The sequence below is a fragment of the Erinaceus europaeus genome, chromosome 18, assembly GCF_950295315.1.
Source record: "Erinaceus europaeus chromosome 18, mEriEur2.1, whole genome shotgun sequence".
Taxonomy (NCBI): Eukaryota; Metazoa; Chordata; class Mammalia; order Eulipotyphla; family Erinaceidae; genus Erinaceus; species Erinaceus europaeus.
Window position 1 is genome coordinate 75,804,027 of NC_080179.1, and position 13,915 is coordinate 75,817,941.

General features: G+C 38.8%; 1 protein-coding gene across 1 annotated transcript in view; it reads left to right on the forward strand.

Annotated features, from left to right (window-relative positions):
• The window catches only part of ZNF280D (zinc finger protein 280D), a 107,953-nt gene that overhangs the window by 61,466 nt on the left and 32,572 nt on the right, over positions 1–13,915 (forward strand). The window contains 7 exon segments of the mRNA XM_060178188.1: positions 3,842–3,999; positions 5,220–5,320; positions 6,308–6,454; positions 10,494–10,628; positions 12,553–12,646; positions 12,649–12,859; positions 13,374–13,514. Of these exon segments, the coding sequence (XP_060034171.1) occupies positions 3,842–3,999; positions 5,220–5,320; positions 6,308–6,454; positions 10,494–10,628; positions 12,553–12,646; positions 12,649–12,859; positions 13,374–13,514 (987 nt within the window).

Here is a 13,915-nt window from a genome sequence, read left to right on the forward strand (position 1 = left end):
ATCTCCTTTCATTCTTAAATTTTTCAACTTTTATAATTGTAGTACATCTGGCTTGCAGAAAAAGGCATTTTCTTTAGAAAGGTAACAGTTCTAGTAAAGACATCTGTCTTGCTTTTAAAATTTGACACTCTTTAAAATTATAAATCTTGGGCCAGCAAAATAGTTCACTTGGATAGTGTACTGCCTTGCCATATATATTTGACCCAGGTTCAAGCCCAGCGCCCACAGCGTTGAAGGAAGTTTGGGTGATGTGGCCTCTTTCTCTCTGCCTCTCTCCTTCTGTCTCAAAAAAGAAAAAAATAAAATCAAAATCTTATATTTAGTGGAATTGTGAAGATTTTATTCATGTATGCTTTAAATTTGGGAACTTACATTTTGTGATCATTCAGTTTCATGACATATAAGTAATTGTTATCCTAAATGAATTAAAATAGCAATGACATGTTATTTTTCACTGGTTATAGCTTGACATGAATATTAGGTAAGGTTGTTTTTTCATCACTTATAATAAAATATTTTTTTAAAGAATTTTTGGATATTTTTTATTGGGTTGAAACAGAAATCAGGGGGGAAGGGAAGGTTGAGAGACATCTGCAGTGTTACTTTGCCACTTGTGTAGCTTCTCCCTTGTGAAGTGGGAGCCAGGGGTTTGAACCCAGGTCCTCGTGCATGGAAATGTGTGCACTCAACCGGATGTCCCACTCACTGCCTGGCCCCAATACAAATCTTTAAATGTTCGGTAGCATTTAAAATTTTTCACTGGGCAGAGGGTAGATAGCATAGTGGTTATGCAAACAGACTGTGATGCTTGAGGCTCCAAAAATCCCAGGATTTTTTTTATGGCACCACCATAAGCCAGAGCTGAACAGTGCTCTGGTTAAAAAAAAAAAAAAAAAATTTTTTTTAAGTTTTTTCCCTTTGATTCTACCCTTACTATCTTGCTCTTCCTGCATATCATGTGTGTCTTCACCTTACTTCAGACTACTTGGGGTTGTTGTGTATTTTTTTATTAATTTATCTAATGAGAGAGATACAAATAGAAAAATAATGGAGAAAAGAGAGAGACCAGAGTACTGATCAACACTAGCTTTTGGTGACGCTGGAAATTGAACCTGGGACCTTAGATCTTCAGATATGAAAGTCTTTTGCATATCCATTATGCTGGTCTCCCCAGTCCGTTATGAATAGATCTCACAGTAACTTGTAGATATCTGTGTATATTCATCAGGTGAATGGTATGCGTGTGTGTGTGTGTGTTTATCCACGAACAGTATTATTTGTAGCTAGCATCCTTCGATATCCAAGGTTACATCTGAACCCAGTATTTATTTTCCTGTGAGCTTCTGAGCCTAAAAACAAGCATACGCTGTAATAATTATTAATGCTTAGTCTGTGGTAAATTCTTTTTTTATTTTATTAACTTTATTTATTGTATAGGAACAGGCAGAAATTGAAAGGGAAGGGGGAGATAGAGATGGAAAGAAGCAGAGATAACCTGCAACACTGCTTCACCATTTGCAGCGCTTTCCCCTTGTAGGTGGGAACCAGGGGCTCAAACCCGGGTCCTTGCGCATTGTAACATGTGCGCTTAAACAAACCAAGTATGGCACCACCTGGCCCTGTAATTTCTTTATAGCTATCAAAATCCTCTCACATATGTTCTCTCATGTGTTTTCACATTTCTTTATATTCTTTTATTAAGATATACAACAATCAATAATTTAATGGTTGCAGTAGTTTAATAGCAATGACACTGTTCTGTAGAATAGCACTGAAGCAGTACCACTCTAGAATTGTGTCATCTGGGGCCATACATTGTGCACTCATACAGGGCAGTGCACAGACACTTGGGTCAAGCCCCCAGTCCCCACCTGCAGGAGGGAAGTTTCACAAGTGGTGAGACCATGTTGCAGGCAACTCTCTGTTCCTCCTTCCCTTGTTCCTCCCTCCCTTCTCAGTCTTTTTCTATCTGTATCCAAAATAAACAAATGAAATATATTTTAGGGAAACTATTCTATTTTGGTAGACTACCATCTCAATAATAAAATGCTCCAAAAATGATAGTACGTATGGCAAAAACAATATAAATATGGTTCATTGACTTAATTCCTTCTTGTACATTTTTTTAACCGATGTATTTATTAGTGAAACAGAGAAAACCAGAGCGTCACTTTGGCATAAGCGATAATCAGGCTTGACCTTGGGATAGCATGCTGGGACTGAGGCTTTTATTTTCTGCATAGGAATTATTTCCTTAGTTTGTCTTTGTGTTTATTTGTCTTGCTTTTCTTTTATAATTATCCTGTTTAATATTAAATAAAAACTTTAAAAATTCCTTTTCATCATCGTGTCCGAAGACTAGTTCTATTTCTAGACTACTAGAATATCCAGCACTTTTACTATCTAGGAATTTTGAAATATTGTTTAGTAAATGTAACCTTAATGGTAAACACTTGATAACAAAGATGTTTTCCATGCTAAATACTATTTTATGGTAGCAGTAAAAATTGGGAAGGCAGACTGATGTTTGTAGAGAGTAGTAGGTAAGAAGGTGACAGCTGTGCATTTCTGCTCTTTTTCCTGTTGTCATATATACGGTATAGCACCTCCCCCTGTATCAGGCATCATCCAAACCACTTGAGTTGATTTATTCTATGAGTACTCTTGCAAAAAGTTTACTGTCTTGGTTTCTCTGAATTCTATCTGTTTTGAAGAGTCTGAGCACCTGGCGGGGATCATTAAAAAGTTGAGAGCAAGTCTCTTCACTAAAAGATTATCTTGGGCCAGCAAAATGGCTCACTGGGAAAGTGCGCTCGCTTCCGCACGTGCATAACCCAGGCTCCAGCCCAGCCCTCACCATACTGAAGGACGCTTCAGTGCTGTGGCTCCTTTCCCCTGTGTCTCTATCTCTCTCTGTTTCTCTATATGTATCTGAAAAAGTTAGTCTGGAGTATTGAGGCCGGGTATGGGTAGATAGTATAATGGTTATGCAAAGAAACTCCCATGCCTGAGGCGCCAACGTCCCAGGTTCAACCCCCTGCACCACCATAAGCCAGAGCTGAGCAGTGCTCTGGTTATTTAAAAAAAAAAAAAATGGAATCGTGATGCCCTGAAGATGATGGGTGGGTGGGCAGAGACGAGTGGGGGTGTATTTTCATTCTGAGCTGAAAGCTTGATGTTAATAAGCTCTGCTGTGAAGGCAATAATTGCAACGCATAGGAAGCTTTCTAGGGTAGCTAAGATAGCAGAAAATAAAACTGGACTTTTCTTACAAAAGGTACTGCCTGCTAGTTAAAACGCAGTCTATGCAGGTACACTAGTATTAAGATAAAACAAAAAGTTCTTATAGTTGTAGGCACTAGCATTGCTATCAATGCATTGAGAAGTCAGGGTATGCATAGAATGCTAGCACTTTGTCCTCACAGCAGCTGGGATGCAGCGTGCAGCTTTCTCGCCTTCAGAGACACCTGTTTGTTTATCACTCTGGAGGTGCTTCTTGGTGGCAGTTTCCTTCCTTTCAGAATTCTACTTTAAAGTGTAGATAATACCTGCAGGGAAAAAGAGCTGACGGCTGTGTCTCTAGATTTCTTAAACCTCTGAAATCGTCACGAGCGTCAAAGGAGATTAGCTGCGTTGTACATTAATTACGTTAATGAATTGTTTCAAACCAGAGTTAAAGAGGAAAGGTTTCTATGTAGCCTACTCAAAAGTGCGTGCTTTCAGAGAGGCCTTTAAGACGAGATTTCATTTTGAGCAGCATACCTATATTGTTACCGTTTACGCTTTCGTGAGATTTTGTTTTTAAATCTGAATTTTTGCACCTGTTGACTGTCATCTGTAGGTTTATGAACCACATGAAGCACCATTTGGAACTGGAGAAGCAGAGCAGCGAGAGCTGGGAAAACCACACCACCTGTCAGCACTGCTACCGCCAGTTCCCCACGCCGTTCCAGCTGCAGTGCCACATTGAGAGCACGCACACCCCACATGACTTTTCCAGTGAGTCACAGCTTGAGTTCAGTGCCCTGGATTGCAGATTTGGAAAAAGCAGACTCAGGAGAGCTTACTGTGTGAGCAGTAGAAGAAGAGCACAAAGAGTTTAGAATTTGAAGCTCAGTGTAAAAACGTCTAACCAGGGAGTCGGGCTGTAGCGCAGCGGGCTGAGCGCAGGGGGCACCAAGCACAAGGACCGGCATAAGGATCCCGGTTCGAACCCCGGCTCCCCACCTGCAGGGGAGTCGCTTCACAGGCGGTGAAGCAGGTCTGCAGGTGTCTGTCTTTCTCTCCCCCTCTCTGTCTTCCCCTCCTCTCTCCATTTCTCTCTGTCCTATCCAACAACGACAACATCAATAATAACTACAACAATAAAACAACAAGGGCAACAAAAGGAAATAAATAAATAAAATAGAATATTTTTTAAATGTCTAACTAACCTTAACTTTCAAATAAGTTTAATTATTAAAGTTTCTTTTGTAAATTCATTAAGTTGAATGCCTATGACTATATGTGGAGAGGGACTAAAAATATCAGATCATAGTTTTCAAATATGGGGTCTGTTACCTTTATTTTAAATTTCATTTAAAAAGTATAATGGGGGTTCCGGCAGTAGCACAGCGGGTTAAGCGCACATGGTGCAAAGTGCAAGGACGGGCGTAAGGACCCTGGTTCGAGCCCCTCCCCCCCACCTGCAGGGGAGTCGCTTCACAAGCAGTGAAGCAGGTCTGCAGGTGTCTGTCTCTCCTCTTCTCTGTCTTCCCCTCCTCTTTCCATTTCTCTCTGTCCTATCCTAAAGCAATAATAATAACAACAGTAAACAATAAGGGCAACAAAAGGGAAGAGGTAGCCTTCAGAAGCAATGCATGTGTTGTGCAGGCACTGAGCCCCAGCAATAACCCTGAAGGCTAAATAAATAAATTTGAAGAAAAAAAAAAGTATAATGGTAGTTGAAACCACAGATTATGGCACTAAGTAGCTGGAATTCAAATCCCAACTCTACCTCTTAGTACAACTTTGTGATATGAAACAAGTTACTTAATACATGAATAGTGGGGACTATTAAAATATTTGCTTTATACTACTATTGAAGGGATTAAGTGAGTATATAATGTAAGTTCTTAGAAATGATACCCTGAATTCTACTTCTTTGTTATTGTCGATGTATAAAATGAACTTTTGTGTATATCTCTTAATGTGATTTAATGTCTTCCCACCCAATATAGCCATCTGCAAAATCTGTGAATTATCCTTTGAAACAGAGCATATTCTTTTGCAACATATGAAGGACAATCATAAGCCCGGTGAAATGCCATACATTTGCCAGGTACACACATATTTCTTGTGTTCTCAATATTTGTCTGTTATTTTTGGCTACATGATTTAAACCTGTTCTCCTGCCATTGCAAATGTATAAAAATATAGTGAGATAGTAAGTATTCAGGCTTTGAGGTAGTCAGCTCTGCCACTCCTCCACAAAGGCAGCCAGCCACAGGCGTCACTAAACGAATGGGTGTTTCATTGTGTTGTCCCTGAAAGCTGAATTTCACATAGTTTTCATGTTGTAAAATATGTTTTTACCTTTCTTTTCCTAGTCATCTAGATAAAACCAGTGGTTAAATATAAAGTCTCTAGTTATTTATTAGTAGAAAGTTCCATCCCCACCCCCTCACTCCCCTGGGCATAACTCACATGTTGTTTTTAGCTCAGCAGAGAATTGAATTTAGTCCACAAACCACTATTTGCCTATCCTTGTGGGCAAAAGAAAAGCCCTGTGGGAGGCTGGGGGGGGGGGCGGACAACTCATGGACTTATTTTATCATAGAGGAAAAAAACGTAGTCTTTTTAAAAGAAAAAAAATACATATGAAAGGCTTTTAGTCATAGATAGCATTGCCAGCTACTTTGGGACTTGTATTTTCTCCCAGAATTTGAAGGACTAGGAAGGCAAGACAATAAAAACAATGGCCATAGCTTGGAGGCCATTTTAAAATGTAAGAGAGGGTGTTAGTTTGTGTAGCAGAAAAACGATCCAAATAAATCAAGAGGTATCAGAGCTCGTAAGTATAAATCAGGATTAGGGGATGAGAGAAGAAAATAGGTGATTGAAAGGAATCTAAGTTATATTTTAAGGCATATTCCTAAACTTTGAAAGATAACCTCTTTTTTAGTACTAACACGAATGAGATTCTTGGTCTTGTATGTGTCCACTGAATCAGCTGTACATAACGTTCTAAATAAATGACCTACTTCTGTTACTTTGTAATTGCAGATTACTATGCCACTTCACGTTAAAGTAAGCCTTCTATTTGTAGGTTTGCAGTTATAGGTCTTCAGCATTTTCTGATGTGGAAAGTCATTTTAGAGCATCCCATGAGAACACCAAGAACTTGCAGTGTCCCTTCTGTCTCAAAGTCATTAAGATCGCCACGCCTTACATGCACCACTACATGAAGCACCAGGTGAGTCATTAAGATCGCCACGCCTTACATGCACCACTACAGGAAGCACCAGGTGAGTCATTAAGATCGCCACGCCTTACATGCACCACTACAGGAAGCACCAGGTGAGTTCCTGTTACTGATGCTGCTTAGCAGAAATGATTATGGGTCAGAGCATTGGATAGATTTATTGCACAAAGGAAGCAGTGCTGTTCCAAATGGCAATGGTTAATTTGCAGTTTGTGCTAAGTTATCTTTGAAACATCTACTGTGTTTCATTGTTTTCCTTCTAATAACGGTTCAAAAATGAAAATGTGAACAATAGAAGTGTGCAGCCTAGGAGTAAGGGGAAAAGGGAAGTTGAGGGGAATGGTCGAATGACTGTATGTTTTAGGGTCTAAGAACGTGTGTGAACATTGATTTTGAGGTGTTTATCAGAAGCGGGGGCAAAAGGAAGTTTACTGAGAAGAAAAAGATTGAGGACTCGTAATCTTGTTTTCTTCTTTCTCTTCAAACTGTGCTTCTTTTTTTTCTTTTCAAACTTTCCTTCTACTCTTTAACACCATTATGGGAAGATATGTTGTCATTGTGGACTAGGAGTGGTCATTTCTAGCTACTAGTGAAAAAGGAAACAGTAAGGACACTTTACTGCCACAGAACTTTATTTAGGTCACAACTGGTTTTGTGGATGGCTTTTGCTAGTTCTGTTACATAATTTTTAGGGCCTGGTATTAATCCTTACAGCGTTCTCTAACTCACGTTAATGCTTCCTGGTCATTTTTCCTGAAATTTGTGGTGCAACGCTGGTTCTGACTCTTGAGTGTGTGAATGATAAACAGCCCCTCTGCTGGAATCCGAAGCCCATTTGCTGAATGTGATCATGTTGTCAAGTTTGCCATTGCATTATAATTAGCTCATTACATCTTACTGATTGAGTTGTTATGCCAGTTTATCCAGCATGGACGCTCACTTTGCTGTCAATTCCAGTCATTAAAATCTCTCTTTCTCCGTTACAGATATATGCATGCAAGCATATTAAAATTGAACTTGAAAGTGAGCAGTTGAGCAGTTATGGTCAAATCTTTCTGGTCTAGGTTTTCCCATCAGCATCACCTCAGCTGTTCATAGATGCTTTCCCCCAGACTATTCCTGGCCAATCAGTTAGCTGATTTACAAAATTAAGCACTCTTTGTGTCTATTTCTTAAAATACGACTTCTCAGAGCTTTTCATGTTTTAATGGGCATTGTAATAGTCACACAAGGGCTATATGTTGATAGCGTAGGCGACTCTCCCAGCTTATGTGGCCATTGAATATTTATTTGGTCCAACACTTGCTAATAACATTTCTGGAAGGGAATGAGTTTGGAAAACACTGTTCCTGATACTCTGTATTTGGACTCTATATTGTGAAGGACGGTTGCAGCATGAACAGAACTTCTGCCTTATTATGGTCCATGTATCATAGTTTTCCCCATACACTTTATCAGGGCCGCATTAGACATTAAGAATTTCTGACGGGTTTGGTTTGTTGTCTTTGAAGTCTTTGGCTATAAGTTTTAGAGATTTTTTTTTTTAAAGATATATTGAGCTGTCAGAAATATCATGATGCATTTTTCCATAGAACACCAGAGGTAGTGAGGTGGTGCCAGGGATAGGCCCTCATGCTCATCGGTCCTTTACTCTAGCCACTACCCCACCTCCCAGACCAATCTGAAGAACTGCCTGTCCTCTTGACTTGATATTTCTCCCATGGCCATTTTCTGTCTTCTTTTTCCCTAAGCATACATAAGCGAGTTTAGGTGGTCTGTATCTATGATATAATTCAGTGTACCAGGCTTCTAATACAGCCTGTAAGGTACAGTTAGAATAGCTGTGCACATTGCATTTCTGGATTGCTTTGAATTTTATAAAGACCTTTTATTTAGGAAATGCCCGCTGTGTTCCACTAACTGCTAAGGACTTTCCTAGTATGAAGTAGTATTCCAGTTTATTATTTCATTTGTATCTTAGAAATGAGTGTGTTTAAGTGAAAATAAGAATATATTTGGCAGATTGCAGCCATAGAAAAAACGTTTTCTTCCCTCACCTCCACCCCAATTCACTTTATTGGGGAAAGTACTGATTTACAAGACAGCTGTCACATCTGTACATTTATCCTCTTTGACAGGTTTCTGCACGCTACACCCATCACCCTTTACCCTTCACATTTTCATTTGTCATTCTGCACTAGGTCCCAAACTCCCTTCTCCTTCCCAGGTCCTTGGCTCTGCTGCTGTAGGCCACAGCTAGCCTAAGCTTCACCTTCCTTTCTTTCCATTTAGAGAAAACACTCTCCTGCGTTTGCATATTGTCTAAAAGTATATATATTCAATGTATATGCATTTTAAATTAATGAAGGTACATAGCTAGAGATTGAATTTGGCATTTTACAGATGAAAAAATAGTGGACCAGCTGACTAGCAATGTCACTAACTAGCTATGGGGAAATAACTTGGGTTTCTCTTGAGTTCTGTTCTCTTTTGTAGAGTAATAGCAGGGTTGAGTTTGAGTGATTGAGAAATCACTAAATAGATTTGCATCGGTTATTTTTATTCTTTAGATTGTGGGCCAGGTTGTAAGACACCACAGCACCAAAGCTGTCTTCAGTGCAGTGGAGGCCAGTGTTGAGCCTGGGTCTCACGCACGGCAAAGCAGCGCACTAGCCAAGTGAGCTGCTTTGACGATGCTCCCATTGGTAATTGTGAATTCGCACTGCCCAGTGTAGTAACCACCAACTTGCCTGTGACGTGACATTTAAATAAAAGTTCACTTCTTGGTTGTGACTGATCATCAATAACTGTAATAGCTAGTGGCTCCCACACTGGATAGTGGAGCAAATCATAGTGGGAGGTCCCATTAGACAGCATTGCTTCTATCACTTTCTCTTTATTTAAAAAAAAAAAATGTTTTCATCTTTCTTTAGCCACCTTATTGAAGAAATATGAACTTACAGGACTTGTTACAAGGATGCATTTTCACTTCTCTCCACCAGTACCAAATTATCCCGCCTGCCTGTATGGCACTGCTTCGCCTCCCTCCCCAGGCCTCCCTCATTTTGTCTTCAGATCTCCCTGTGTTCCCCCCTTGCTTTCTCTACTGCCATTTCATGAAAACCTTTTTTTGAAATGCATACCTAAGTATTTTTCCCAACTTGACAATCAACTTAAAATAACAAAAATTGAAAAGAATTTATCTTTTTCCTAGGAAAAAATAATGTACCTCATTTCACAGTACTGTATCTAAATACCTAAAAATTATAATCAAAAAAATTCACACTGTAATTATATTTATTATGTTTTTTATTTATTTATAAAATGGGCCATAGGATAAGAGGGGTACAGTTCCACATAATTCTCACCACCAAAACTCCGTATCCAATCACCTCTCATGATAGCTTTCCTATTCTCTATCCCTCTGAGTGTATGGAGCCAGGATCATTGTGGGATGCAGAAGGTGGAAGGCCTAGCTTCTGTAATTGCTTCCCCGCTGAACATGGGCGTTGACAGGTCAATCCATTACTCCCAACCTGTCTTTCTCTTTCCCTAGTGGAGTAGGGACCTAGGGGAAGTGGGGCTCCAGGACACATTGGTGGAGTTCATTATGTTTTAATACTGCCTTCATGTTCAAATATGTATAGACATTGTTGAAACCCAAACACTACTACAAAGAGTGTTTTTGTTTTAAGTAAAATAACATTTTGCTATTTTTTTTTATGATGGGAGATGTAAAATACTAATTTCAAAAGTAAGGTCTGGGGAGACAGCACAATATTAATGCAAAAACTTTTCATGCCTGAGAGTCTGAGATCCCAGGTTCAGTCCCCAACACCCCATATGCTAGAGCTGAGCAGTGCTCTGGTATGTCTCTTTCTTTCTCTTTGTCAGTCTCTCTCTGTTCTCTCTTTCATTCTTAATGAGTAAATATTTAAAAACAAAACAATAAGATCACATCACAGTGTTATAAAACAGGAATTGTGGTTATAGAAATCACTTTTGCTCCCTTTTCTGTTTCTCTAAATAGAAAAAAGGAATACATCGCTGTACAAAATGCAGGCTGCAGTTTTTGACATGCAAAGAGAAAATGGATCATAAGACTCAGCATCATCGAACATTTATCAAGCCCAAGCAACTAGAAGGGTTGCCTCCTGGAACAAAAGTGAGTCCAGATTAGTTGTATTTTAAAATCTTCTATGAGAGCTAAATTCCAGTCTTATTTTATTTCATCTGTTGAATATCAGTTAGAATGACGTCTGGTTTTCTTTCTTTACGAGAGCGATGCTTAGCTCTGGTGCCTCAAGTATGAGAATCTGTCGCACTGTTCGTGGCGCTACCTCCCCAGCAATGTCTGGTTTTTGTAAAGACTAGGTACTAATTATGTTCAGAAAAAGAAAACCTGCTCCTTGGTTTTTGACTAGTGATGTGCGCTATGCTGGAGTGATATTCCTTTTTTTGAAAAGTGCAGCTAGGTAAACTGTTCCCTGAGTTGGTGGGCTGTGTCAGTATTATATCAGTGTTTGTTATTATTACTCTTATTAGCTATTCCACTTGACAGTATATGCTACTTTCATGTTCTAAAACTGTAAGATGCTTGCCATGCGGACTCCTGTTTTAATGATGTTTGTATTTTCAACATTTGGGGTAACCCCTTTTAAATGCCACTGGTCCTCAGATGTGCATTGGAGTTGTTAATACCAGGCCTGCCCAGAGAGGCAGGTGCTGCTGCTAGCTGCTAGATAGCGTGATATTGTTACACACACACAGGTCTGACTGCATGCTGACGGCTGTAACCACTTTGCCCTTGTTGCCTTATATGCATCTGTTTTCTCCAGCTTCTTACATACAGTCAGCTCTTGAATATCTGCTCCAGTGGAGGGAAACAGACTTGGATAATCCAAAGTGAAATTACCCCAAAACATTTCTGTTTGGCTTTGGGTACTTCCCTTTGAATGTGGGTGTGTCTGTTACTTGAATTAAATAATAAAAGTGTAAAGCCGTGCTCTGAAGACCTAGAGCAAGAGAAGCCATCCGGCGTCCTCCCTGCAGCCCATTCACCCCATGCTGGGACTAGACATACACAACACCAATGTAAGCAGTGCAGTACTGTCTCGTACTTTCCCTTGTTAATAATTAATAATAGTAACAATTATATTAATGATACTAAATATTTTATAACGCCTTAGAATTAGGCTTTGAGAATGCTTTGTTAATGTGCTCTGTTAATTGAATCCAGGCCGCGTTCTAGTGAGGTAGACAAGGCAGGTGTTGCCCCATTTTCAACATGATGAAGCTAGAGGGTAACTTACATATTCAAGTTCACACACCTAGGAAGGAGTAGGACCTAATTTCAGAGTTGATTCCTGGCCCGATGCATCTGTGTAATCCAAAGCACGTGTATTTTAGAGGATCACCTCATAAGCTATCTCTCCAGTATACGTTGTGGAGTAGAATGAAGTGATTGACAAGAATGTCGGTAGGCACTGGCTTTCTGTTGTCAAACAGCAGATATAATCTCTGAGCAATACATAAATGAGTTCCTTTTAAGGAAGGTTCAAATAATGTTAAACTGCTCGTACAGTATAACGAACTGATGTTGCCCCTCCCATAGTCTTTGTAAACATAAATCTTGCCCCCTGGGCCCCTGGAAGGAGGTCACCTTAACAGCAGATCTGTTTGTTTTATAAATCTCAAGGGAAAATACAGACCTATCTGGAATGGTTTATTCAGATGTTATTCAGATGGTCTACATTTTGGCATGTATGCGAATTCCTTTATAAGCATAAAAACAGCTATGGGGTGTGCTCTTTGGGTATTCATGTGAATTGTATTAACTTCTAATTATACATTAATAACTGTTAATAGATAACTGAAATCAATATAAAATGTATATTACAAGTGAATAACAAATTTAATTTCATTTAATGAGCATGAATATTTAGAATAAATGGTAGACATTCAATTGTAGTTTATACTTTCTCTTCTTAAAATAGTTACTAGTTTAATTTGTTGTTGTTATACAGTGCTGTTTTTATCCTGGTGCAACACTCCATTTTCTAAAGCAGGTGTTTTCTTCATGTTTCTAGGTCACAATTCGAGCTTCAGTTGGGCCTGTTCAGTCAGGATCTTCAGCTACACCTTCCGTCTGTGCCAGCACGTCCACCCTTCAGCTTTCACCTCCAAGACGAAGATCGTTGCCACCAAAAATCCCACTAAAGTCAATATGAGTAAACCTGACATGACTAAACCCAGTGCAAGTAAGCCCAGTGCAAGTAAACCTGGTGAGAACAAGCCCAAAGGCAAATCCAAAGGCTCTCATGTGCAAAAGAAACTAAGCACACTGGCAAATAGCAGTAAGAAAAGTAAAGTCAATACAGCATTGAGGAACTTAAGGTAATGCTTATTTCTGATATGTAATACTAACTTAATTTTATGTATGAAGACCCTATTTGATATAAATTTAGTCTACTAACTAATTCTTTGAACATTAATTTATAATATGAATAACATTTATAATATGAAGATCAAGCAAATAGTAAAGTGTAAGGTATGGTTTGGTTTTGTTTTGTTTTTTTTCCCAGCTGCTCATCAGTACTTGAATTGTTTTGTTTTGTTTTTTCTACAGTATTTATCTGTTACTCTGGTATTATGTGTAAGCTTAGGTCTTAGAATGTTTGATTTGGTTAACTTAGTCTCTTTTAGTCCAGTGAGAAATGTTAATTTTGTCTTAGATTCTTACATTTATTCTAGCTTGTTATTCCATAGCAGTTTTTCAAATGACAAATCTCTACTTAAAGATGTTAAATGAAACACATTGGCTTTAATTAACACAACATTAGTAAGAGCAATCCTAATTATTTTTTTTTAATGACTTTTCTATCATTTTTTTTTTTTAATGTCTCCTAAGGTCTCGTCCAGGAACCCATAAGTGTATTGAATGCTGTTCAGAAGTCAAAGATTTTTCAAATCATTTTCCTACATATGTCCACTGCAGTTTCTGCAGATATAACACTAGCTGTAGCAAAGCCTACGTAAATCATATGATGAGGTAAGATGAGTCAAACGTTTTAATTCCTATGTGACCCAATTTTGAACCTGTCCCCAACATATCGAAGGAAGCTTCTGTACTGTGGCTAGTCTTTCTCTCTCCCTGCCTCTCTGTCACTAACTTTAAATATATAATCACCAACTAAAATTATATTTCAGCAAGTTTGTTTTTTGAAAAGTTATCTTATTAGAACCAATTTTTATTCTGTGGTAATTAAAGGTGTGTGATAAGGAACTTCTAAGATAATTCTTGATGCTGTCTACAGCATGGTGAGTCACACAATTACTAGAACTAAAATTGTGGCAGCAGACTGATGTGACCAGTACAGGTTTGTTAGGGGAATAGTTTTTCTATGGGAATTGATTTTGGCATAACATTTTCAGAGTTGGCTATTTCCAAAG